The sequence below is a fragment of the Dromiciops gliroides genome, chromosome 6, assembly GCF_019393635.1.
Source record: "Dromiciops gliroides isolate mDroGli1 chromosome 6, mDroGli1.pri, whole genome shotgun sequence".
NCBI lineage: Eukaryota > Metazoa > Chordata > Mammalia > Microbiotheria > Microbiotheriidae > Dromiciops > Dromiciops gliroides.
In genome coordinates this window covers 238245094-238270538 of record NC_057866.1, presented here as the reverse complement: position 1 = coordinate 238270538, position 25445 = coordinate 238245094, and the positions used below count along the sequence as shown (strand labels likewise).

General features: G+C 36.9%; 1 protein-coding gene across 8 annotated transcripts in view; it reads right to left on the bottom strand.

Moving 5' to 3' along the window:
• The window catches only part of PDLIM5 (PDZ and LIM domain 5), a 214671-nt gene that overhangs the window by 64692 nt on the left and 124534 nt on the right, over positions 1–25445 (bottom strand). For 2 of the 8 annotated variants that reach the window (XM_043971436.1, XM_043971438.1), the window contains exons 6-8: positions 15310–15327; positions 15023–15195; positions 14473–14509 (exon numbers count right to left, since the gene is read on the bottom strand). In XM_043971436.1, coding sequence (XP_043827371.1) covers positions 14473–14509; positions 15023–15195; positions 15310–15327 — 228 coding nt within the window. Of the gene's footprint in view, positions 1–12447; positions 13904–14472; positions 14510–15022; positions 15196–15309; positions 15328–19712; positions 19728–22764; positions 22782–25445 lie in introns of those variants that run through there. The other 6 variants (XM_043971437.1, XM_043971439.1, XM_043971443.1 and 3 more) reach the window with 5 other exon arrangements.

The window sequence follows — 25445 nt, the reverse complement described above, 5'->3', positions numbered from 1 at the left end:
GTCAGTATGACCTCTCTTTTGACAAATACAGTCAACTAGCCTTCGACTGGACATCTTTGGCATTATTATATGGCAACATTAATCCTTCATTTATTTCACTGGTCATTGTTTCCATGTTGACCTTTAAAAAACACTGGGTAAAGAAACGAACTCATTTAAAGCATCAAGACACTCCTCTTATCTCTTAATCTTTCTTGGTCTTCAATGTCCTCTTCATCATATTTGTTTTATTTTTTTCATTTTGAAAATAATCTTTGGGGGGGGGGACGACACAGCAGTGAAGGTTAAGTGACTTGCCCAGGGTCACACAACTAGTAAGTGTCAAGTGTCTGAGGCCGCATTTGAACTCAGGTCCTCCTGAATCCAGGGCTGGTGCTTTATCCACTGCTCCACCTGGCTGCCCCAAGGTATGTATTTCTTGATATAATTAGTGCTGTGAGTCCAATGACTATGTCTTCCAAGGACTGAGGAACAACCCGGCTAGGTTTGGAGATGCTCATCCCTGAAGGTTTTGGCCATGTGCTTCTGATTTGTTCTTCAGCCACAGAAACTCATTAAATTATCCACCTAAAGTGTGGAGGGGTTTTGTGGACATCAGTGAACATGAATAAAATCAGGGGTCCTGAAAGTATTAAGTACTACAGTACCTAAGGCCAAAGAGAAAGGCTGCTGTTTTCTGACTTAATTTGGGGGGAGAAAGAGAAGTAGTAATAGTGGTCCTTGGAGGTCACATTTTAAAGGGATGATAAAACAGAACTGCTCGACCAATCAATCAACAATATTTATTAGGCCCCTACCTTGAGCCAGATCCTGTGCAAAGTGCTAGAGATAACAAATACACTGTATGTTCAGAAGGAGAAATGAGGCGTCACATGCCATATTTAAATAATAATTTTTCAACTTCTTTCCCAGTTCAACAAACTTTTTGCTAAAGGGAACAGATGATCAGTCTGTGTGATTTAGGGGGTGGGGCTGGGAGGGCAAGGAGAAGATATGTGTTTAGATTGCCTCATTGTCTGAAACTGTGTCCAAAAGCATTTACTCTGTCGGCAAATATTTAGCCAATCCTAAAAATTGACTATGTAACAGTCAACGGCCATAATGGAGAAAAAGGTGTAACTAAAAAGAAAACATGCGCATTAGTCTAAAAACTAAGATGCCTAATGTTACCACAGGTGCCCTAAGCTCTCCTGATCCTGGGCATGGTAATGACTGCACACACGGGATGAGATTCTGCCATCACTACGTGTGCGGTGGGATCCTCGGTACCTCCCAAAGTTTTATAGGTAAATTTCAGCTAAAATGAATATCAAGGGGAAGACTATAGAAGGAATGGAGGATGAACAGGCATTGCAAGGCTATTCTCTCCCAATCTCCCACAAGAGATGATCTTTAAGATCAACTTCTAGTCTTAAATCTAGAATCCTATGAATATTTTTATAAATGAAATCTGTTTTAAATAAATATGAAAATAAGTCTTATAGAGAAAGAGCTAGCAGAATGGCAGGGAGACGGGGAGAGGCACTGTGTGTATAGGTATATTTTAGGACTACTGTGAAAGCCATCTCATGCTTTTCCACTGGTATCCTACGGGGGAGGGTTTGAGGAAGGGTAGACAGAAGAAAAAAACAAAACACCTTTGCATAAAATATCTCTGGTAAGAATCTAACATCTGTGCTATATAAGGAATGGACACAAATGAGTAAGAGCCATTCCCCCATTAGACAAGAGGTCCAGGATAGTTTAAAAAATGTAAACTATCAACAGCTATTATTTCATAATAATGCTCTAATGCTGATCTCTTGAGTTTTCACATCACAGTCCTCAAAGTGACAAGAAAGGGTGGGGGGGAGATGGAAATAGTTAATATTAGATGGGTTGTAGGACAATGGACAGGTGAATAAATACATCGTCCGAGAACAATCTTTCTGGAAAACAATCTGGAATTATTCAAGGAAAGTCAATAAATGGCCCTTTGAGACAGAAATTTCCTATACGGAATATATCCAAAGGAGTTCAAAGGCAGAGGAAAATATTCCATGTACCAAAGGTTTATAGCAATACTTCATGGAGTAGCAGAAAGCAGGAAACAAGACAAATGCCCAATGAAAGGGAAATTAAGAGAAATTCACTGAAGAATGGGAAGATGTATATGAACTCATGCAAAGCCAAGCAAGCACAATCAGAAAAACAATATACACAATGACAACACAAATGTTAAAGAAAACAAGGCTCAAAGGCAGCCAGACTTTAGTTACTTGAAATGACCAACCTTGAATCTGGAAAGCTGATTACAAAACTGTGCTATAGGCTGTGTGACATCATTATATTTTCTAGGTGGGTTTTACTTAAATGGTTTTTGTTGTTAAAAAGGGAAGATTCCATAGAGAGGTTGTAGTTAAAGTGAAACAAAGGTAGCATAAAAACAAAAGACAATAGAGTGTCTTTAAAATGGTATACAAAACACAGGGATAGGGCATTACACTAGTCATGAAACAAGGACAGAAGGCTAAATTATGAGTTCAGGATCCGGATTCAAACCCCAATTATGCTATTATCTTAGGCAAGTCACATACTTTCTGGATTTCAGTTTCCTCGTCTTTAAGATTAAGGTATAAGGGGGCAGCTAGGTGGTGTAGTGGGTAAAGCACCAGCCCTGGATTCAGGAGGACCTGAGTTCAAGTCCGGTCTCAGACACTTGATACTTACTAGCTGTGTGACCCTGGGCAAGTCACTTAACCCTCATTGCCTCATGAAAAAAATTGTAAACTATTAACAACATGAAAGATTAAGGTATTAGAGTCATAAGGTCCCTTCTCAATTTAAACCCTATGTACTGAGATATAAGGAGTATAAATTGCCAACAGGAAAATGGTCAGAATTCCTTCGAACAAGCTTTTATTTTTTGGTAGAGTGGTTAGATAGCATGTGCTCTATTCAATGGAATAGAACAATTTTTTTTTCACCAGGAGTGATGATGTTGGTTCATCCAGAACACAGCCCAGCACTGGCTACATAAAAAAACCCCAAAAAACAAAACACTCAATTTTAGAAAAATAAGAAAAAGGAAAATAGTAATGGGAAAGGGGTATCTTGGCTTTTATCATGAATAATGGAAATGGGAATGGATAAGAAAGTTACAGGGGTTACATTTGGCATTGTTAGTCTCACTACTAACTACTTTTCATAAAATACATACACAGATATATGTCTCTGACATTCTCTGGATAAAAATAACTCTAACTATCTTAATCTATTTCCCTAACTAAAATCTTGTGGACTATCTCTATCATTTCATTGGTATAGTGAACTCTTGGTAAGAAAGAGACTTCCCTCTACTAATGCAGATTGGTATCAGTTTTTCAACTTAGCAAGCGATTCTTTTATCACTGCATGGTATGTGCTCAGACAGCAAATTGTTATGTGTTGATGACCTGACAAAGATTCTGCTTCCAAAGAAACTGTTAAAGATTTGGAGTGACTAGATATTAGCTTACTAAAACTCCATGGGCAAATCCAGTAAGTTATACTTTTAATATTATTGTTATACTGGTAAATGGGAGTGGGAGTCAGTAACAGGAGGGTGGGAAAAAAAGAAGAGACATGTGATCAGTTAAACGTAATTGCATTGGCATCAATTTATTTGTGAAGTTGTATTCAGGGGAGTGGGCTTTGGGGCATATTTTAATAGATTTTTTTCCTAAATATTGTTTTGAAAAGAATTGGGAACATGCAGTGGTGGCCAACGGTCAGCAGAAGGCGATCTTTACTCCATTATGCTTGACTCATCCCTACATGGCAGTAATTTCCCAGCAAATGAAGCACCAAATCTTATATATTGGATAATAAATAATGCTAATTGTAGAGTGTTTTAAAAACAGACAAAAATATGCAATGCATATTTCTTTTATTTTAGGGCTGCAGTCTTATCTCCAGGAAAAGAAAAACTAAAGCTAAAACAGCTTCATCTCAGAGCAGACCAAAGCATCTGGGGTCTGCCAAGTATCTTAGCCACAGAATTTAACTGCCCACTGAAATCTTTTTACTAGAACATGCAATGGAAACTTTGGGGTTCTATTAGGTTAATGACTACCTTGTGAAAGTAAAGGAAACCACACTGGACCATGCCTCATCTCTATTTGTCTATGAATTGTGGAAATGCCTAGTGATTTAAAAAAAAAAATTTTTTTTGGTTTTTGGCAATTGGGGTTAAGTGACTTGCCCAGGGTCACACAGCTAGTAATGCCTAGTGATTTTAAAAAATAGGTGATTTTTTTTTTCAGGATAGGTATGGAGGATGGCCTAGTGTACATATGAAACCTATTTATCATAAATAATGCAAATAATTTTTTTCACTAATATTTTTCATGTGGGCCACATAGACAACTATAAACGTTTTAGAGCGTTTATCCCTAAAATATGGGATGATAGGAAACAGAATAATGAAATGAGGAATGGGTGAGGAGTCAGAGGATCTGAATGGCACTAGCTCTGCCATTTACTACTAGAGTAATGTTAGGCAAGTAACAATCATAAAACTGTAGTTGCAAGGGACCCTTAGTGGCTATTAAGTCCACCCCCAGCTCCTCAAATAATTCCTTCTATGACATGCCCTATGAGTTGCTTAAGATCTCCAGTAAAGCTGACCTTTTCTCATTGGACTAGTTCTCTGGTCAGGAAGTTTTTTCTAACATAAAGCCTAAATTTGTTTCTTTGTAGCTCCTACTCACCTGCTACTGATTTTGCTTTTTGGGACCAAAGAGAAACTAGGTGGTAGATAAAGTATTGAACTTGGAGTCAAGAAGACCTGAGTTCAACTCTTGCTTCAAACACATACTGCTGGTGTGACCCTGGGCAAGTCACTTAAACTCTGTTTGCTGCAGTTTCCTCAACTATAAAATAGGGATTGTAACAGCATCTACCTCTGAGGGTTGCTGAGAGGAGCAAATGAGATAATAATTTATAAAGCACTTGGCACAATGCCTGGCACATACTAGGTGCTAAAAAAAGAGGCATGCTTTTTCTTTCTTCCCTCTCTCACGCTCACTTTACTTCTGTAGAAAATGAGGATAATAATTTCTACCTCGGAGGGTTGTTGTAAGGATCAATAAGATATGTAAAGTATCATAGAACTCTTAAAGCATCACATAAATGCTAGCTATTAACATTATTCGTCAATTATTATTAGTCAGTTAACAAAAACACCCTGGATTTGTACTTTTAAGTACAAATGCCAAGAGAAATCCACACCTATAAATGTGGGTTTTGGAACTTTATTGCAGTCTACTACGGCCTTCTCTCTCAACAGTTTAGTATGAGTAGTTATTTCAATAAACTGATCAGCTATCACTGAATTTTATTTAACATGGGCTTATTTGAAAATAATGAGTTTCATATTCTTTGTCCCAACAGACACAGTATTAAAAGGGAGTTAAAAAAGACAATGGTCTATTATTTGTAATTCCTGGCCTTTTCATCTTTAAATGCTTGGTGAGTTTAGCGGTACATGATAAATCGACTTGGTCTATAATCATTGACCACATCAAAGATATATAGATTTGTTTAAGAGTTCCAGGTTCCTTATGACTCACACATTTCAAGTGTTTAAATTACTGATTCTTCATGCACTGAGTTCAGAAAGAGTTCTAAGTATACTTCGGCATCTATGGAACAGTGTTTTATGTCTCCATCAGAATTTCACTTAATAGATTCCATACATTTGTGCTTTATAAACAAAATAAAAGTAATTTGGAATCATTATGTGCCAAATATAAAATGGGTTTACTCTGACAAAAATGTGCTTTAAATTTCATGGAGGTGAGAACCAATGTAAATATTTTTTAAAGGAATGGGAATTATGTCTAGTTATTTATATAAATAGTACAGAAATACAGATTGGCAGGTTTGAACTGGTATAAATTATATAATTAATATTTTTATTGTTTTATGTTATAGTCCCTTATGTGAAAACTTTGTATTTGGGGACCAAGACTCTATGGAGGTGGGCTGGCCTTGCTCTGAATCTGCCCAAATCCTTACTACCTAATGTTTTCTGCCTTTTTAGGAGAGACCTTCCTGCTGCTGCCACTTGGCCTGGACAAGGCTACCTAAGACTCAATGACATCTCCTGGGATCTAGTTATCTCCTAACCCTTTAGGTAGCTAATGCCTGGTAATATTCTTTTCATTCTGAACCCTTCGGAGATTTTCCCTGGGTTTCTCATGTTAACCTTTAAAGTAGTAGTTCTGATGAGAAGCAGGATGGTTTCAGAAAGGCCTGGAAAGGCTTGTATGAACTGATGTACAGTGAAGTGAGCAGAACCAAGAGAACGTTGTGCACGGAGACAGCAATATTGTTTGATGAAGAACTGTGACAACTATTCTCAGCAATACAATGATCCAAGACAATCCCCAAGGACTAATGATGAAACACACTACCCACCTCCAAAGAAAGAACTGATATTGACTGAACACCTACTGAAGCGTGCCATTTTTTACTTCTTTCATTTTTTCTTTTATTTCATTTTTCTTTTATTCAAGTTTTCTTATATAAAAATGACCAAATATGGTAATGTTTTACATAAATGCACATGTATAACCTATATCTGATTGCTTACTGCCTCAGGGATGGGCTAGGGGAGGGAAGGAAGGAGGGATAAAATTTGGAGCTCAAAACTTTAAATTAAAATGTTTATTATTGGGTTTTTTTGTTTGGTTTTTTTTTGCAGGCAATGGGGATTAAATGACTTGCCTAGGGTCACACAGCTAGTAAGTATCAAGTGTCAAGTGTCAAGTGTCTGAGGTCAGATTTGAACTCAGGTACTCCTGAATCCAGGGTGCATTAACCACTGCACCATCTAGCTGCCCCTAAAATGTTTATTATTTTTAAAAATATATTAAAAAAATAAAGTAGGAATTCTGAACCTAAGGCCATGACTAGATTTAAAGGGGTCTATGAACTTGGGTGAGGAAAAAAAAATCACATCTTTATTTTCATTAACCTCTAACTGAAATTTAGCCTTTCCTTCAATTATGAATATAAGCAACAAACATTAGTCTACAAAAAGGTCAGGGGCAGCTAGGTGGCACAGTGGATAGAGCACCAGCCCTGGAGTCAGGAGTATCTGAGTTCAAATCTGGCCTCAGACACTTAACACTTACTAACTGTGTGACCCTGGGCAAGTCACTTAACTCCAATTGCCTCACCAAAAAAACCCCAACCCCAAACCAAAAACAACAACAAATAAAAAATAATAATAAAAAAAGGTCGGTGGCAGCTAGGTGGCGCAATGGATAAAGCACCAGCTCTGGATTCAGGAGGACTTGAGTTCAAATCCAGCCTGACACTTGACACTTACTAGCTGTGTGACCCTAGGCAAGTCACTTAGCCCTTATTACCCCACAAAAACAAAGAAAGAAAGAAAGAAAGAAAGAAAGAAAGAAAGAAAGAAAGAAAGAAAGAAAGAAAGAAAGAAAGAAAGAAAGAAAGAAAGAAAGAAAGAAAGAAAAAGAGAACATGCAGAGGGGTTAGCCTTTATTTAATTTATCTAATGGTAAAAATGTGAAGTAGCACAGGAGCTACGAACAAATCTAGAGGGCACTCACAAGCTAACATCAAGCCATTAATGATTACTCTTTTGGTCTTGGTCATTCAAGACATCAAAGCAAGCAAAAGGAAGGACTGCAGTATGGTAGGGAGACCCCAAATGGAGGACTTATAGGAAGATGTTGATACGAATTGCACAAGTCATGGTGGTGACAATGGATTACTGTTAGAGGAAGTACCCACATTTAATACATCTAATTACAAAAAACTGAAATATCCATGTTGCTAAAAATACAATTATAAGCACTTTGATGAGAAATTAGATGACTGAAGAAATGTTCCTAAGCCTAGTTATGTACTTAATAAAAATTTGTTTGACAGTAGCTTAGTCCCTCAAGACAAAAATCATAGAATCAGAATTGGAAGGGACATAAAGAGATCATTTAATACAGCATTCTTTTTTTTTTTTTGGTGAGGCAATTGGGGTTAAGTGACTTGTCCAGGGTCACAGCTAGTAAGTGTTAAGTGTCTGAGGCCAGATTTGAACTCAGGTATTCCTGACTCCAGGGCCAGTGCTCTATCCACTGCGCCATGTAGCTGCCCCTTAATACAGCATTCTGCTTTCAACAAAAATAACTTGTAAATTAAGAAATCGTGCAAGGAATCTCAAAGCTAATATTCCAAGTGATAGAATGAACTGGTTTTTACTATACTGGAAACACGTGGAGGCTAAGAATCCTATCTGTTATCTACATCTTATTCATCATGGCACAAATCACAGTATGTGCTCAATATGTATTTATTGAGTAAAATGTATATGCTCAATTTGTACTTATTGAATAACATGTATAGATCATTATGTACTTTCTGTACACTTTTTATGTGCTCACTAAGCATTTACTTAATATATATCTACTCAATATGTGTTACTGAATAACACTTTCACAGGGTAAAAGTTAAGAACAATACTGAACATAGTAAAAAGAAGTGATATTTAAAATAAAGATTCATTTATTTCATCAGAATCACCATATAGTCTACACCAAATAGCCTTTGATTTCAGATACTTTGCAAAAACTACAGTATAATTAACATGAAAAGTTGTATATACTTTCATACAACCAAATGCAAGTTTAAAAAATGAGCTTAAAATTTGTAAATTAAGAACAACAGAACCTGACACAAAAAATACTGCTGAAGTTTTTCCAGCAGTAAAGAAAATGTAAATCCAATCTACATTCTTTTTTTAAAAATTATTTTCTTCTTTTTTCTTTTTGAAGGGCAATTGGGGTTAAGTGACTTGCCCAGGGTCACACAGCAAGATAGTGTCAAGTGTCTGAGGATGAATTTGAACTCAGATCCTCCTGAATCCAGGGCCGGTACTTTATCCACTGTGCCACCTAGCTGCCCCCATATAATAATATTTTAAAAACAAATACGCAAAAATTATTTGGTATATGTTTTTATGTGGTGAAAGGTACATCGGGTCATTTCTTTATATGGCAGCCCTTCCATGATAGTTCACAGTTAATGACGCCTAACATTTATACTTTATTTAATGCTTTGACTCACTCATGCCATAATTTCTGAAACAGTGGTTTTGCTAAATTAGGAAAGGCAAGAAGATGGAAGGAAATGTCACCTCTGGCTATTGTGAAAAAGACCGTTGGACTAAAATCCGCATGAAATTGGCCATTTCCTATCTTCATCAACCTTCCTATGTTATAGACCCATACTTATGCTTCACCTTTATGTGATGTACTTTCTTCAAAAAAAATTTTAGTGGTAAATAGGATAAAAGAAAAGATGACCAAGAAGACCTGATTCAAGAGATATTTGCTCTACAAAATCCAAAGCCAAAATAGAATGAAAAGTTCAGGGATCAACCCCTTCATGAATTCTTAAAACTAAGACCAAAAAAAAAAGTTAAGGAATTTCGACTTTACCTGCAAAACGAAAGGATTTGTCTTTGTAATTGCAAAGTTTCTTCCATTAAAAAAAAAAAATGTTAAGACTTGGAGCTTAGGGGAAGCTAGATGGCGCAGTGGATAGAGCACCGGCCCTGGATTCAGGAGTACCTGTGTTCAAATCCGGCCTCAGACACTTGACACTTACTAGCTGTGTGACCCTGGGCAAGTCACTTAACCCCAATTGCCCTGCAAAAAAAAAAAAAAAAAAAGACTTGGAGCTTGAGTTTCCTATGTTAAATTATTATACCGGTAACGTTCTGCATGGTGAGCTGGCCTTGAAGCCAAGACTCCTGTGTTGAAGTCACATATCAGCTGTGTGACCATGGCCAACTTACTAAACCTTTCACCTACACTGACAACGTTCCAACTCTAAGACTAATAAATACAGATAAGTTCTTGACACTGATAGAAGCAGTTTCTACACTGGCAGTTTTCTACACCTTGGAAATCACTGATTAGATCCCCCCTTTTTATTGTATCACTGGCTTTATGACTATTGGTGATACCTCAATCAGAAATAGAAACAGAATATTCTAATGCCTTTCTTATCTGAAAAATTATTTAACACAAAGTGATTTATGATGCAGTTCCTAGGAAAACATTGAGATGAAAAGCAGGGATTTCCTGTATTATGTATATTGATGTGAGGAAATGGGTAGTGGTCTCCTCCCAGTAGAATATAACCACCACCATTCAAATTACACTCCTCCGGACCCGTCTGAGGACAAAGGTCTCAGTTCTCCTTCCCTCTGGCAGACAGGTCATGTGGTCCTGAGCTGATCTCAACTAGGTCCTCTCCAGGGAGGATTGAAGCAATGTCCCTGTGTCCCCCTCCCCATTACCGAAGAACTCAAAGAATAATCATGGAAATTAAGGTTAAGAATACTGCATTCTGGTTAGTTAGCTTCTGCATGTAGATTGTAACCCTTAAGTAATCGGCCAGTGATGAGCAAGGGGAGGGTCTATTTTGCATTAGGGATTAAAACGGGGCCAGTTAGCCCCTATCCTTTGCACCTGCCTGCTGCACATTGATCACGGTGCCCATGCTCGCTCCCTCTCTCTTTCTCTCTCTCTCAAATAAAGGAGTCTTTGACACATCCCCGCTGAGTTCCAAAGAATTATTGAGCAGGAGTCGTTTTCCTCTCAATTGAGATGATTTTTATTCAGCAATCCCCCAAATTACCCAGATTTTCCTTTTGGTATTTTCATTTATATAAAGGCAAAACGATTCAGCCTTTTCTGGAGCCCCTGGTTGTAACTGCTCATTCTCTCCTCATATAATCATGCATATGCTGTTTACAAGAGGATTCTCCTCCCCCTCCATCCCCCAGTAAAATGTAAGATACCTGAGGGTAGAGGCATTTACATTTTGTCTTTATATATTATTATAATCTGTGTCTAGAGTAGTACTGTGAACACAGTATTAAATGCACAGATTTGCACTTGATGTAAGTATAACACCTACAAGATGTTAAATAACTAAAGCATGGGGTGGGGGGGACTTTCTATAAACCCTTGCTTATTGCACCAAGAAAGGGAACTTCTGCTTCCTTTAGAAATAGTCTTCTAGGGGGCAGCTAGTTGGCTCAGTGGATAGAGCACTGGCCCTGGATTCAGGAGGACCTTAGTTCAAATCAGGCCTCAGACACTTGACATTTACCAGTTGTGTGACCTTAAGCAAGTCACTTAACCCCGACTGCCTTCCCGCCACCCCCCTCACACACATGTACACAAAAAAAGAAAGTCCTCTGGTACAATAAACAAGGAACAGCATCGAAGTACCAGCAACAGGCAACGTATCAGGAAGACAGAGTCAAGTCTTGCCAGGGACACACATACAGTGCATACCAGGAAACACATAAGACTACCAACAAGTAGCAGGCCAATGGCTGATCTGTTTTGTGTTCAAGATTTTGCAATTATGAGGCTGCTGTTAACTTGTCAGCTGTTAAATACATAACGACTTTTGAAAAAAAGGAATGAGATCTTTTTCGGAGAACAACCTGGCAATAACTAAGAATTACAATATGAATCATATCTTCTCACCTATAGGATTGTAGGATTTAGAGATTTAAGGGACCTTGTATAGCAAGCATCTAGGCCAACCCTTTCATTTTACAGATGAAGAAACTGAGGATCAGAGCGTTAAGTGAATTCTCCAGGGTCACACAGGAAGTAAGTAGTGGAGCTGGAAGCATCACTGGGACAGGCACAACATACTAGAGATGTTATTTGGAGGAAATAAGATCTCTCCATAAAGAAAAGTCACCATTGCATTATTTGTTTTAGTATTAAGAACAATAACAAGTTGGGGGCAGCCAGATGGCTTAGTGGATAGAGCACTGGCCCTGGATTCAGGAAGACCTGAGTTCAAATCCAGCCTCGGAGACTTAACACTTACTAGCTGTGTGACCCCGGGCAAGTCACTTAACCCCCATTGCCTGGCCAAAAAAATTAATTAAAAAATAAATTAAAAAAAAAATAAAAAAGAACAATAACAAGTTAACATGCCCAGTGACTGGGGAATGGCTGAATAAATTAGAGTATGTTAAAATAATAGAATACCTTTGCACAACAAAAATGACATATATGAAGACTACAAAGAAAAATGGAAAAGCTTATTAAATGATGCAAAGCAAAGAAAGCAGGATTAGAAGACTACCCTTTGACTAAAATTACCTAAAAATAACAGCAACGGAATTTTTTTTAAAGTATGGAAAATTGAATTAGGATAGAGGGCAAATTGGCTGTTTTTACTTTATTTATACCATTCTCTTAATTTAAAAAAGCAGATAGCTCTGAGATTTTTTTATTAGATATTTGTGTCTCATGTCTATTTTACCTAAAAAAAATCATACCAAGACGGACAAATTCAAAGGAATCAGTAAAAGTCCTCAAAGAAATGGAACCAGAACTCTAAGTTAAAAGCAACTTTATTTTTTAACACTTTTCAAACTTCAAAAGCATATGTTACTGAATTTAAATCTATTATAATACATTATATTACAAGAAAATTAGCAGTATCATAACCTAGAGAGCATCTATAAATACTCTGAAAATTGCTTCCTACAAATAGCCAATCATGAGTAATAAATATCATCTCAAAGATATCATTTGATGTTTCTACTATGTTCAAATCTCTTCTTCAAATTTATGATATGGTAATTTAATATATGATGCCTAGTAATAGAATAGTATATAATATATTCATTTTATGTGTGCAAATATATGTATATATACACACACACACAGAGACACACAAACACACATATATAATCTTTTCCATATTCTACTTTTAGTTTAGAGATTTGGAAACCTGTTGAAAAGCTAGAGATGGTCTGTGCTATAGACACACCAAGTTTAAAAAAATTCCTTTTGGTAGAAAATTGAATTTTTATCTGAAGAAATTAAAAACAACAACACCCTGCTGTATTTTCTCATGGCAACTGATGAAATGAAGGCTAAGTACAACAGCATCCTGGGCTATCTTCTTTAAGCAGCAATCCATCCAGTCCCTTTTTCTTGGCCACCTCTAGGGGTCATCCCATTCCATCAACAAACCTCCAATGCTGACTTTTTGGAAAATGTATCAACCAGCTACCACTTCCCCTCTAGGGAAGTCTCCTTTCCTACCTCTCCCATCCATTTCTGCTCATTTTATTATTCATCCTGAATATTCTTTCTGAGTTTCTCCTGATTTTTTTTTGGGCGGGGCAATTGGGGTTAAGTGACTTGCCCAGGGTCACACAGCTAGTAAGTGTCAAGTGTCTGAAGCCGGATTTGAACTCAGGTCCTCCTGAATCCAGGGCTGGTGCTTTATCCACTGCGCCACCTAGCCACCCCTCTCCTGAATTTTTAAAGGAAGTTGCACCACAAGTCATGTTTGGTTTTTTTTTCTTCTTCAAAATAGCCAAGAATGCTCATCATCCTCTGCTTTTTAACAACCTATAGATAATCAAGTTCAACAACAAAAGGAACCCTTCTTGGTAGGACATGGTCATTAACAGTAATAATAAAGATGGTGGAAATACAAATGCATGGAGCTACACTAAGCCCTTCCAGTTTATATTGAACATTTGTTAATTACTGATTAAGCACAAACCATGTTCCTCTCACTCTTATACATCAGTAGGAAGCTGTTAGAAAAGTGTAGAAAAAGATAGAGTTGATCTTAATATAGCAAATTAAATACAGATTTTGCAAAGCATTTGAGAAAAAAACAGAAAAAGTGAAAGTACATTGAAGTTTTGTGTTTTGTTTTGTTTTGTTTTTGGTGGGAAACAACTCTGGTAAATCACTGTACATTAAGGGCACGTGCTGAAACTTCATGGTGCCAGTCACGTAACTTTGTGTATTTGGGACTAAAGATGTGAAGGGGTATCTTTTCCCTGTAGAAAAAAAAAGGTGATAGGAAGATCATAAGAAATAGAAAGGATTCTGATCTTTTAGTTCGACAGACATATAAAATGAAGCATGCAGAGAGCATGCACCAAACAATGACAACTTCCCACAGTGTTGTTCTTCTAGTTTCCATGATCCATGCTAATACCGTGAACAGCAAAATGCTTCAGGAATGAAACATTCATTCTAGATTCAAGATTCAAGCGGGATCTAAGTAGACAATGTTCATATCTGTGCCTAAAATAAAGTGACTATACAAAGTGGCAAAAAGAGTCTCATTCCCAGCTAGCTGTTAAAATAAGAAAGCCCCACAACTGCACAACACACATGACACAAACCTTAGTTTGGATTAAGGAAAATGAAACTCAGCATATACACTCATAATTTACATGCTAATTAAAACAATTTCAAGACTACTTTCAGCGTGATATGAAATGCACCAGAATTGAGCTTTAGACTTGCAATATAGCACAGACCAAAGTGTCATATGACATTTTCAAATTTAGAAAACATTCAGAGCATCCACAAGAAGGCATTCAATTTTAAATTAACTTACTTTGTCTTCTTTGCATTTTCATTGTCTGATTCTTTCACTGAAATACAAAGAAGCAATATTTCACATTACTTCTTAATATTTTCAAAACATTAAAAACTCTGCTTCTTATTAGTAAGCATTTAAGTTTGGCAAAGCCATTTTGAATTCTGTACAGCACAACTGACTACAAGTAAATGTTTCCAAATGTCACCATTTATTGCCATTATAATTCAAATAGATCAAGTGCTAAAAATAATTTCAAAGTAAATTGTTCCAGGAAATATTTCTAATTTTTTTTTTTGCCTCACCACATATCACTCTCTTTTGCAATAACTCACACTTAAAAAGTACTTTAAGGTTTGCAAAGCATCCTTTTTCTATAGATGAAGAAACTCTGGCACAGAGTTAAATGACTTGCCCAGGGTCACAAATCTAGTAAATAGAAGATGCTTGGAATTGTATTCAAGTTCAACATTCTATTAACTGCACCACCTGGCTTTCTGGAACAATATTTCTTTCCAGGGGAGGGTGTGCTATGACTTAGACTTCTTTTAACCAAATGGCAACTTACAGTGTTCAGTGCCAGTGATCTGAGCCAGGATTCGGAAAGAACGGGACTGTGTGGTTCCTGTCCTTGGATGCCAGTCTTCCGTATCCTCGATCAATCGCTTTTTACTTGCATCACTATGAGTAGGTATGTGGTAAAACTCTGTATTACGTTCCACAATATGCTTCCTTGGTGGTCTGTTCCAGTAGGGGGAAAACAGAGAAAAAAAAAATTAGGTCTAGAATATAAAATATTAAGAATGTATAAGGGTTTGATAGCTTAAAATACCTATACAGAGTCTAAACAGTTACCGTTTAGGTGGAGTTGTCCTTTTAATTGACATAGTAAAGCAACAGAAGAGAGATTTCCAACATGAAGAAAAAAAGAGAAAAGACAGTAAGAAAACATGCAAGAAATAGAATAAAAATGAAATCTAAATAAAACAACCTATATATTTAGACATATGTATGATCCATTTATAATAACTGGTAAATATTTGATGGGGCAAAATAATCTTGTATTAATTGACTCCTACAATAGTAGATCATGGTTTAGCCCTGTTCATTTTGGGGGATCAGACCTGGGATTTCACTGATATAAGTCAGTGGTTCTCAAATTTTTAGTCTAAGGCCTTCTTCACATGTATAATAATTGACGACCCCAAAAAGCATTATATCTGTCAATATTTACCATATTAGAAACGGAAACTGATAAAAATTTTATGTGTTTATTTGTTCATTTAAAATAACAATAACAAATCTCTTACATGTCAACATAACATTTTATGAAAAAAAATTTTTTTTTTCCAAAAACCTTGGTGGAAAAAAAAGTGGTCTTGTTTCACATGTTTTTCCAATTCTTTTAACATCTTGCTTAGAAGACAGTTCTAAGGGATTCTCATACCTTTTCTGCATTCTGCATTTATTGTTTTGGTTGAAACATATGTAGATGATTTGGCCTCATAGATATGTAATTGGAAAAGGAAGGAGTATTTTAATAGGCAAATCATTTCTTAGTATTATGACAATAATTTTGACCTCATGGACCCCCTGAAAAAGTCTGGGGCATCCTCTAGGGCAGAGGTGTCAAATTCCCAGGATGGGCAGCATGCATAGGGATTGGGTGGAAGGAGAACAAACCAGATTAAAATGTTATTGGAGATTCTTAAAAAATAAATAAAAATACAATACAACATGAAAATTGTTAATTTGTGGTTTTCTAAGTCAATATGGGATCCATTTCTATTTGATTTTGACACCAATGCCACAGAGGTCTGAGGACCACATTTTGGGAACAGCTGTTGTAAAGAATTCCCAATAAGGAAACTCCCTTTACCAACACAAGCCAGCTAACTGGTCTGTAATTTAAAATCTTACGAGAATTACTTGCAGGAACTGAGAAATGTTACTTGCTCAGGTTCATATAGCCTACATATGAGACTAACCATTGAACCTGTAAGACATGCTGCCTCTTCCATTCATTTTTCATTACTATACAAAAAAAGGTATTCGGCTTTTGTGGTCAGAAGACCTGGGTTCAAGTCTCACTTCTGACATTGACTACCTTGGCAAATCACTTAAACTCTGGAGAAATGTTGGAGTGGCTGGGGAATATTTGTATTTCCCCTACTGTGAGTATATGGTCACTATAGAGAAGAAAGAACACAGAACATAGGGTCCGGGAGAAGGTGGACAGGATAAGGACATAAGAGAGACACTGTACCAACGAAAGTGCTGCAAAACAAAAGTGGGCACCTAACTCTTGGGGGGCATACTACCTTGCTAGTAAAGCACTTCACACACGCCTTTGGTACTAGCTAGTATTTTAATAGCCCCTAATTTTTTTTTTTTTTTTTGGTGAGGCAACTGGGGTTAAGTGACTTGCCCAGGGTCACACAGCTAGTGTCAAGTGTCTGAGGTTGGATTTGAACTCAGGTCCTCCTAACTCTAGGGCTGGTGCTCTATTTATAGCGCCACCTAGCTGCCCCCCCAAATAATTATTGAGTTCAATTTATTGGTATTTTTTCCTTCTGTGTAGATGTATCTCACATGTAACTATCAATTGAGAGATATATATAATCAACTAACACCACCAAATAAAAGGAAATTCTTTCTTACTGTGGGTCAGTAATTCATAAAGTGTCATTGCCATCATTCAATACTAATAAAATTGTAACTAATACCAGAAATAAATGAAAGCTTAAGATAATAGATGTGAAGGAAAGGAAGGAAAGAAGGCAAAAAGGAGAAAGAACTACAAGGGGGGAAGGGAAGGTGGGAAAAAGAGAAAGATGGGGGAGAAGGTGACTAGAGATAAGGGAAAGAAGTGGAGGAGAGATGGAGGAGGGGAGGAAGAATTTCTAAGAATATATTTTGTCTAAACTTCATGAAGCTTTTGATAAAATATCTCATGTTATTATGAATGGAATATGTAAAGATGTGAACTAGATGATAACAGACAGAACTTGAAAAAAACAAATGGCTGGCTCAAGGAGTGTTTCAAGGTCTACTTTCCAAGAATCCTTCTGCAGAGCATCTCAGGGATCTGCCCTTGGCCTTAGGCTGTTTCAGGCCTTTATTAATAACTTGTATAAAGGCACAGGTAGCGTAAGATAACATTTATAGGGAATGCACAGCTGAGGGAGATAAAAACCATATCACAGAACCAGTTGTTGGGATTCAGAAAGATGGACAGCCTAGAGTATCCAGCTGACTCTAATAAGATGAAATTCAATCAAGATAAAAGTAAAAACCTTACACTTGGGTTTAAAAAATCAACTTCACAAGTGCAAGGTTGGGGAGAAGTGATTAGACATCAGTGTGTCAAAAAAAAAATTGAGGGGTCCTGGAGGGCTGAGTTCACTATAAATTAGCAGTCCAAAGAATTAATGCGATTTGGGGCTTTATTAAGAAGGGCAGTTTCTAGCAATAACTAGAATAGTCCTGATATCTATCTATCTAGATATATATATATATCGATATATCTATAAATTTAGAGAGAGAGAGAATTAACTTTAATTTTTTTAAATTTGTGGAATAAAATAAGAATTTCCATGACTCAGTATAATAAAAAAGATGATTGCCCAGAAAGCTGCAAATGTACAACTTGCTATTCCTTTTAAATATATAATAAAATTATCATCCTTTCTACCCTGGCCAATCACATTAAAAGCAGTGTGCTTGGGGCAGCTAGGTGGCGAAGTGGATAGAGCACTGGCCCTGGAGTCAGGAGTACCTGAGTTCAAATCCGACCTCAGACACTTAACACTTATTAGCTGTGTGATCCTGGACAAGTCACTTAACCCCAATTGCCTCACTTAAAAAAAAAAAAAAAGCAGTGTGCTCTGTTCTGGAAGCAACAATTTAGGAAGAATATTTATTGATAGGATGGCAAACTTTAAGAAAAGGGTAAAGAGGAAGGAGAAGGGCCCTGAGTGCTTAGGTAAGTAGAAAAAAGTGTGGTTATCTGTCCCTGGTAAAATAAATCTTGGGGGATACATGATAACTGTCTTCAAATACCTGAAGAGCTCTCACATGAGAAGGAGATAAGACTTAATCTGTTTGACCCCCTGCAGGGCTGAAGCAGGAGTAATAGGTAGAAATGGCTAAGAGACAAATTCAAGATGGATGTCAGAAAAAAAAAATTCCCAACAATAAGAACTGCATAAAGAACTCACTGCTTCAGAGGGTTATGGACATCCCTTCTCTGGAGGTCTGAAAGCAAAGACCTGATGACACCTCAGGTATCATCAAGTAGTAGGGATATTTTTGCATATATAGATTGGAAAACATGGTCCCTGACGTCCCTTCCTGAGAGTCAGGAAGACTTCAATTCAGATCCAGCCTCATACACTTAACTGCTGTGTGACCCTAGACAAGTCACCTAGATTCTGTTTGCTTCAATTTCCTTAACTGTAAAATGGGGGAAATAAAAAAAAATGGGGGAAATAATAGCACCTACCTCTCAGGGTATTTATAAGGATCAATTGACATAATATTTGTAAAAAACATTGCACATTGCCTGGAAAATAGTAGGTGCTTAATAAATGCTTGTTTCCCTTCTTCTAATTCTAAAATTCTGTGATTTCCCTGTTAGGAGTTAAGATTCTATGAATCAATGAAAAGACTACTTCATGAATTCATAAATTGAAGAAGACTGGTGATAACTGATATTCAGAAAAAATCTAGAATGGGCCGGGAGTGAGGAACATGATGATTGATCTGGCTTACATTTCAAAATGCCTTTTACCAATAGCATAAAAATCCACATAATGACAAACAAAAATATCTCTAAAATGGGATGGGAGGCTGCTGAGGAACACAGATACCTTACCACGAAGAAAGAACAATTAGTTTCAAAGTACACGTTTTCAAAACCGACATGTTCATTCGAGGACAATTATTTTTAAACCACAGTCTGGGCTCTTGGAAGCTCAAAGTCTAACTGCTTAAGAAGATTGTCCGCAACACTGCTGTCACTACGTGCATGTCTTTTGCTTATTCAGTTTTTTTTCATAGCAGAAATACTGGTTTTACAAACAAACTAATTTGTTTTCTTATAAACTCTAGAACTAAAAACTATTCAATACTTTCACAATCTTATGACCAAAAGTCACCATTTAATCATTTTTTTTTCGTGAATTGGAAGCAAGATGAACACCTATGGTAAAAGTTTGTGATGCAAAGACGAACTTCACCATTAGTCAAGTACTTACACGGTGCTGGGGTTACTGAAGAAGGGATAATACACAAACACAAACAAATGTGAAAGGGAAGAGAAGACAAGGACATTTCCAGGATCATGGAAAGTAAACAAATGTGAATTTAAAAGGAGGAAGTAATTAATCTTTGACATTACAAACACCTAATCTTACTAAAAAAGTTTCATGCACAACATGCTTCCAAATAATCACAAACACACATATTAGCATTTTGGGGACAAATGACAAAAGATGCAACCCAACAATGACAATTACTTTAAGTGCTTCGGACAAGATGATTTTCTATCTTCTTGTCGCAACAAAAATACGCTGTTGAAAGCTGGCAGAATCCCTTTGCCATTGGCTAGAATTGCATGTAAGGTCAGCAGGGAGCCAGGAGAATGGTTCTTTAATCACTTCTAAATTCATCAACATACCCTGAATTCTTCATATGTTTTCAAGTTGAGGTCATGATAATTGGATAGATTATTTTTTAATAAAAAAAGAAAATTAGGAGGATTTTTGGAGAAATAATTAGAATTGCTGATTTGGCTTGGGGTGGGGTGTAGAATAATTCCACCTTCCACCCTGCTGTCAAATTTCAAATTAATCTTCCTAAAACATAGGTCTGATCATATCACCAATTTGATAAATTCCAGTGGCTTCTATTACCGCCAGGATCAAATCATTTACTCAGTTTTGCTTCTAAAACTTGACTCCTTTCTACCCTTCCAGTCTTTCCTCCACATCCCCTGAAATCCTGGGATTTTTACCTCCTTGCTGTTCCTTGAACATGACACTTCATCTCCAACTCTGAGCAATTTTATTGGCTGTCCCTCATGCCTATGATACTCTTTCTCCTCATCTATGACTCAGCTTCCTTCAAATCTCATTTCAAGGTTTGCAAGAAGCATTTCCCAGTAGCTTTTCTTGTACATCACTTGTTTGTACACAATTGTCCACACCTCATCTCCCCCATTAGACTGTGAAGTCCTGCATTTTTGCCTTTCTTTGTTACGCCCCCCCCCCCCAAATCAGGGCTGAGCTCAGTGCCTGGAATACAGTAGGCACTTAATAAATGCTTACTGACTGATTGATTGATTGATTGATTGATCTGTTTTTCTTAATGTAAAAAGATGCATGGGGGCAGCTAGGTGGCACAGTGGATAAAGCACTGGCCCTGGATTCAGGAGGACCTGAATTCAAATTTGACCTCAAAAAACAAAAAGAAAAAGAAAAGAAAAAGATGTATGATATTAACAGTCTTCCCATTGTTTACAGTTAAACTCCAAGAAATGAGCAATTTACAAGTGCGGTAAACACACTCAAATACTCTGTAAGTTCTGTGAATAAGGATTAATTCACTATACTGAATGTCTCTATTAACCATTCTTATGTCTCTCTTCTGCTCAAAACCTTCAGTGATATCTTTCTGCCAAAATTCCTATTACTGTGTTATTCTAGCTCCTTCATAATTGCTGTCCTATTCTACCTTTCCTGGCTTAGCCTAGTCTATATTCCAACCTGTATGGAATCCCTGCTATACCATCTATCACAGGTGGTTACAGTCTTTACTGGAAGATCTCATGTATTGAGCAACCACTATCTTTTTTTTTTTTTTTGGAGGAACCACTATCTTACACTCTTGGACAACTATGTTGTCAGGAAGTGTTTTCTTCTATTGAACTTAAATTGGCCTTGTTAGGTTTAATGTCATAACACTAGGAAACTATTATTACTCAGGGTTATTTCTTGTTAATTTCGGCCACCATACCTTGAATGTGACACTCCATTTTAGGAAGGACACTGACCAGATGGAACACATCCAGAAGGAGCTGACCCTGAAGTCTAATTGCACGGTCTAATTTCTTCCCACTCAGCAAATCTACCAATCTACTCCTGTTCTCCATCAGAAATTCTCTTCTATTCAGAGATAAAATACTGGGGGTAGGGAAAGATAGGCAGCTACCTTTGGTACTACACACAGAGTGGTACAATAAGGGACATTTTAATATATTTTCAGGGTCAAAATTCAGTTCTCCACAGTATTTGGAATTTAAGTCACAGGTACCAATGTTCCCCGTAGGTAGGTAGACTCTAATACACAAGAGCTAAAATTTTCAAACCTTGCCTACCGCAGAAAGACTTTGAGAACAAAGCTTTGGCTTTGCTCTCAGTTCCTGCAATTTGGTAATTTTGGGGGGAAAAACCCTTTATCCTGAATGCATGCAATATGAATAACATTGAGTCTCTCCTTTGGGCACACTTTCAGAAATGCACCTGAGTCCCCAGTGAGACAATTAGGATTTAGCCTGGAAAGGTATAGGACCTACTACCTCCGTGACTTCAGGTAAGTTACTTAACCTCTCTAGGTCCCTGGTTCTTTATCTATAAATGAGGGGATTGGGCTAGGTGACTCCCAAAGACCTGCCCAGCCTCTAACGGTTTGATCCTATGATAGACTATGAACAGGACCCTCTAGTCAACTGACACTATGAGAAAAGAGAGAGCATTTCTTTTGCTTTTGAAAATGTGACAAACAGATCTCTGAAGCAATTTCAGAGACAGGCATTCTTTGTACACACAGCTGCAAAGCTCCATTTCCCTACTTTCAAAGGGTTAGCTAAAAGTGACATCACTGTTGTTGAGAGCTCATCTGTGAACTGAAGAGAGGCCTGGCTTTCTATAACTTCACTTTAGGCTACTGGTTAAAAAGCAATTCCATTTTTAGAGATTACTAACATTTAATGCCCTATGTTTATGGCTTCTCTCCTATTTATTACTCTTTTTTTCTCAAAGGCCTTCCCAAACTATAGTATTACTATTACTTTTGAAAATGATGCACACAGCAAATCCCAAATTTTGTACAAAGAGAAAATCCCATTGTATAACCCAATGAAGCAGTCACCACACCATATCCAATGCAAAGCAAACTTATTTAAAGCATCTATCACTATACTAAGTTAAAGCTATTTTGCAAAATTTAAATTTTGCAAAAATCAGGCGCTCATGCTGGTTACTCTGATATGAATCACCATAATTCCCTTCCAGCAAGGTGGATACTAACTTTTTCACTTGTGTTTTCTGCAAAAAAGAAAAGCATTTTGACATTTATTACGATGGTATAATTATGCTTGAGATGTTTAAAAGTCAGTTCCTTCCAGACACCAAGAAGCTGTTTGAAAAAAATTCAAGTTCGACCAAGTTAAAATGTACACAGAACCATAAAGGACTTACCTGCCGAAAGCAGTAGGCACATAACAATGCAGAGGCACCCAGAAAGGAGAAAGGGGAGGAAGTGAATCCACGCAAAAGAGACTAGCTACCCTCCCAGGTGGAAGACTCTAATGGGGAAAGTATAGAAAAACTGACAACTTTTTACAAGAAGTCAGAACCACAATCCATATATGCAGTAATCACGTTTGTAATTTCTTAAAGTATACTTAATCACTGCTGCCTTTATATTGTTGGCCCACTTTGCATTTACTACTCTGCCTGGTCTCAACTCCATGGAACAAGATGCCCCTGTACAGGGTGGCCCCAGCTGTCTCCCTGCCCACTTTACCTTTCTGCCTCCTTTTGTGTGTTGTGTACCCCTCCCCACACTGGATTGTGAGCTTCTTGAAAATAATGACTGTCTTCTTTCACAACATGGCTAATGCAGAAATATGTTTAATGTGATTGTGTATGTGTGTGTGTGTGAATATATATATATATATATATATATATATATATATATATATATATATACCTATATCAGATTGCTTTCTGTCTTGGGGAGAGAGGAGAAAGGGAGGGAAGGAGAAAAAAATTTGGAACTCAAAATCTTTTTTTTTTTTTTTTGCATCGCAGTGGGGCTTAAGTGACTTGCCCAGGGTCACACAGCTAGTAAGTGTCAAGTGTCTGAGGCCAAATTTGAACTCAGGTCCTCCTGACTCCAGGGCCGGTGCTTTATCCACTGTGCCACTTAGCTGCCCCCTCAAAATCTTATAAAAACAAATGTTGAAAACTATCTTTACATGTAACTGGAAAATAATAAAATACTTTTATGTTAAAAGGAAAAAAGAAAACAGGGACTGTCTTTTTATCAACTATCTCAAGTGCTTAGCACAATGCTTAATAACATGTATTTATAATTTCATAAAGGTACTTGACATTTATTTAAATGGGCTTATGACAGCAGAAACTCAGCAAATTCACTCAACAGAAAAATGGGTGTAATATTACTTATGTCACTTAACTTTTTTGTTTTTGCCAAACTTTGATTTTATTAAATTGATGTTTGTGGGATTGGAACAGAATTGCTCTGAGTTTCTTTAAAACATTAGATATTATCTTTTAATATGATTCAGAATGGAGGCAACTAGGTAAAGTAAGGTTAACGCTATTAGACTGGAGGCGCAAGTTCTCATGAGTTAAGATGTCAAAGTTTCAAGTGTTATGAATAGCCCTTTCTAAAAGTCTGTTATTTCACCACATATTGATGAGCTTGCTATCAGAATTTTAATTTACCTACCTACCAAAGTCAACTATTGCTACAAGCAAGTCTTGGGAAATTTCATTTTTAATAACCTTTTGTAGGTAAAACTGGATAATTAACACCTATCTTTTATTTATTTTGTATTTCCCACCTTATCCACCATGGTACTAGGCACATCTTGGGAAGCTGAATGCTTGATAACCTCTCCTACGATTTTAGACATATACATATAACAAAAAAAAAGTTATTGTAAGTAAAGACCCTAAACCCCTGGGAATACATCTCTAGAATTGAGAATGACTTCATTCTGGAGTATTAATTCAGTTCTTTGTTGCTTTCTTGATATGGTTTGTCATATCATTCTCTAGCTTATTTTACAGATGAGGAAACTGAGGCAAATAGCATTAAGTGACTTGCCCAAGGTCACACAGCTAATAAGTGTCTAAGGCCAGTTTTGAACTAAGAAGACAGCTTTCTGACTTCAGGGCTGGCACTCAATCTACTGCACCACCTAAGTGCCAAACTCAGTGGTTAATAACATGCATTTGTAATTTCATAAAGACACTTGACATTTATTTAAATGGGCTTATGACAGTAGAAATGCAGCAAATTCAGTCACCAGAAAAATGTGCATAATATTACTTGTGCCACTTATTTTTTTCCCCCAAACTTTAATTTTTTAAAAAATGGTTTTCTACAGTGCTAAGGTTAATGAATAACATGATTTTATTTCCATTTTCTGAAAGAAAAGGCTGGGGGCAAGAAACTGAAGTGATTTAGAAAATTTGGGGATTGTGGACTAGGCCAGTCAGTCAAGAAGTATTTATTAAATGCTTACTATGCACCAGGTACTGTGCTAAGTTATGAGGATACAAAAAAAAAAAAAAGGGCAACCCCAGCCTCTGGTCTCAAAGAGCTCAGTCTAATAGAGGAAACAAAATGCGAACAACAATATGTAAACAAAATATACAGCATAAGAGTATTTTATTATTCTCTAGTTACATGTAAAGATAATTTTCAACTGGGGATATTCTTAAAAAGAAAACATTAAGATTAAGGTTATAAACAGAACTTAGGGAAGAAAAATTAAAGAGGAGACTCCTTCTGAAAGAGAAGGTAGATTTCAGGAAAGTCACTTAATATTTTTATACTTCAGGTTAAGGATATCCTTAATATGCCCCTCCTTCAGAAAGACTGGAGTTGATGACTTCTAAGGTTCTTTCTCACTCCAAATCTGCTAGCCTATGACCTATGTAGGTCCATTATCC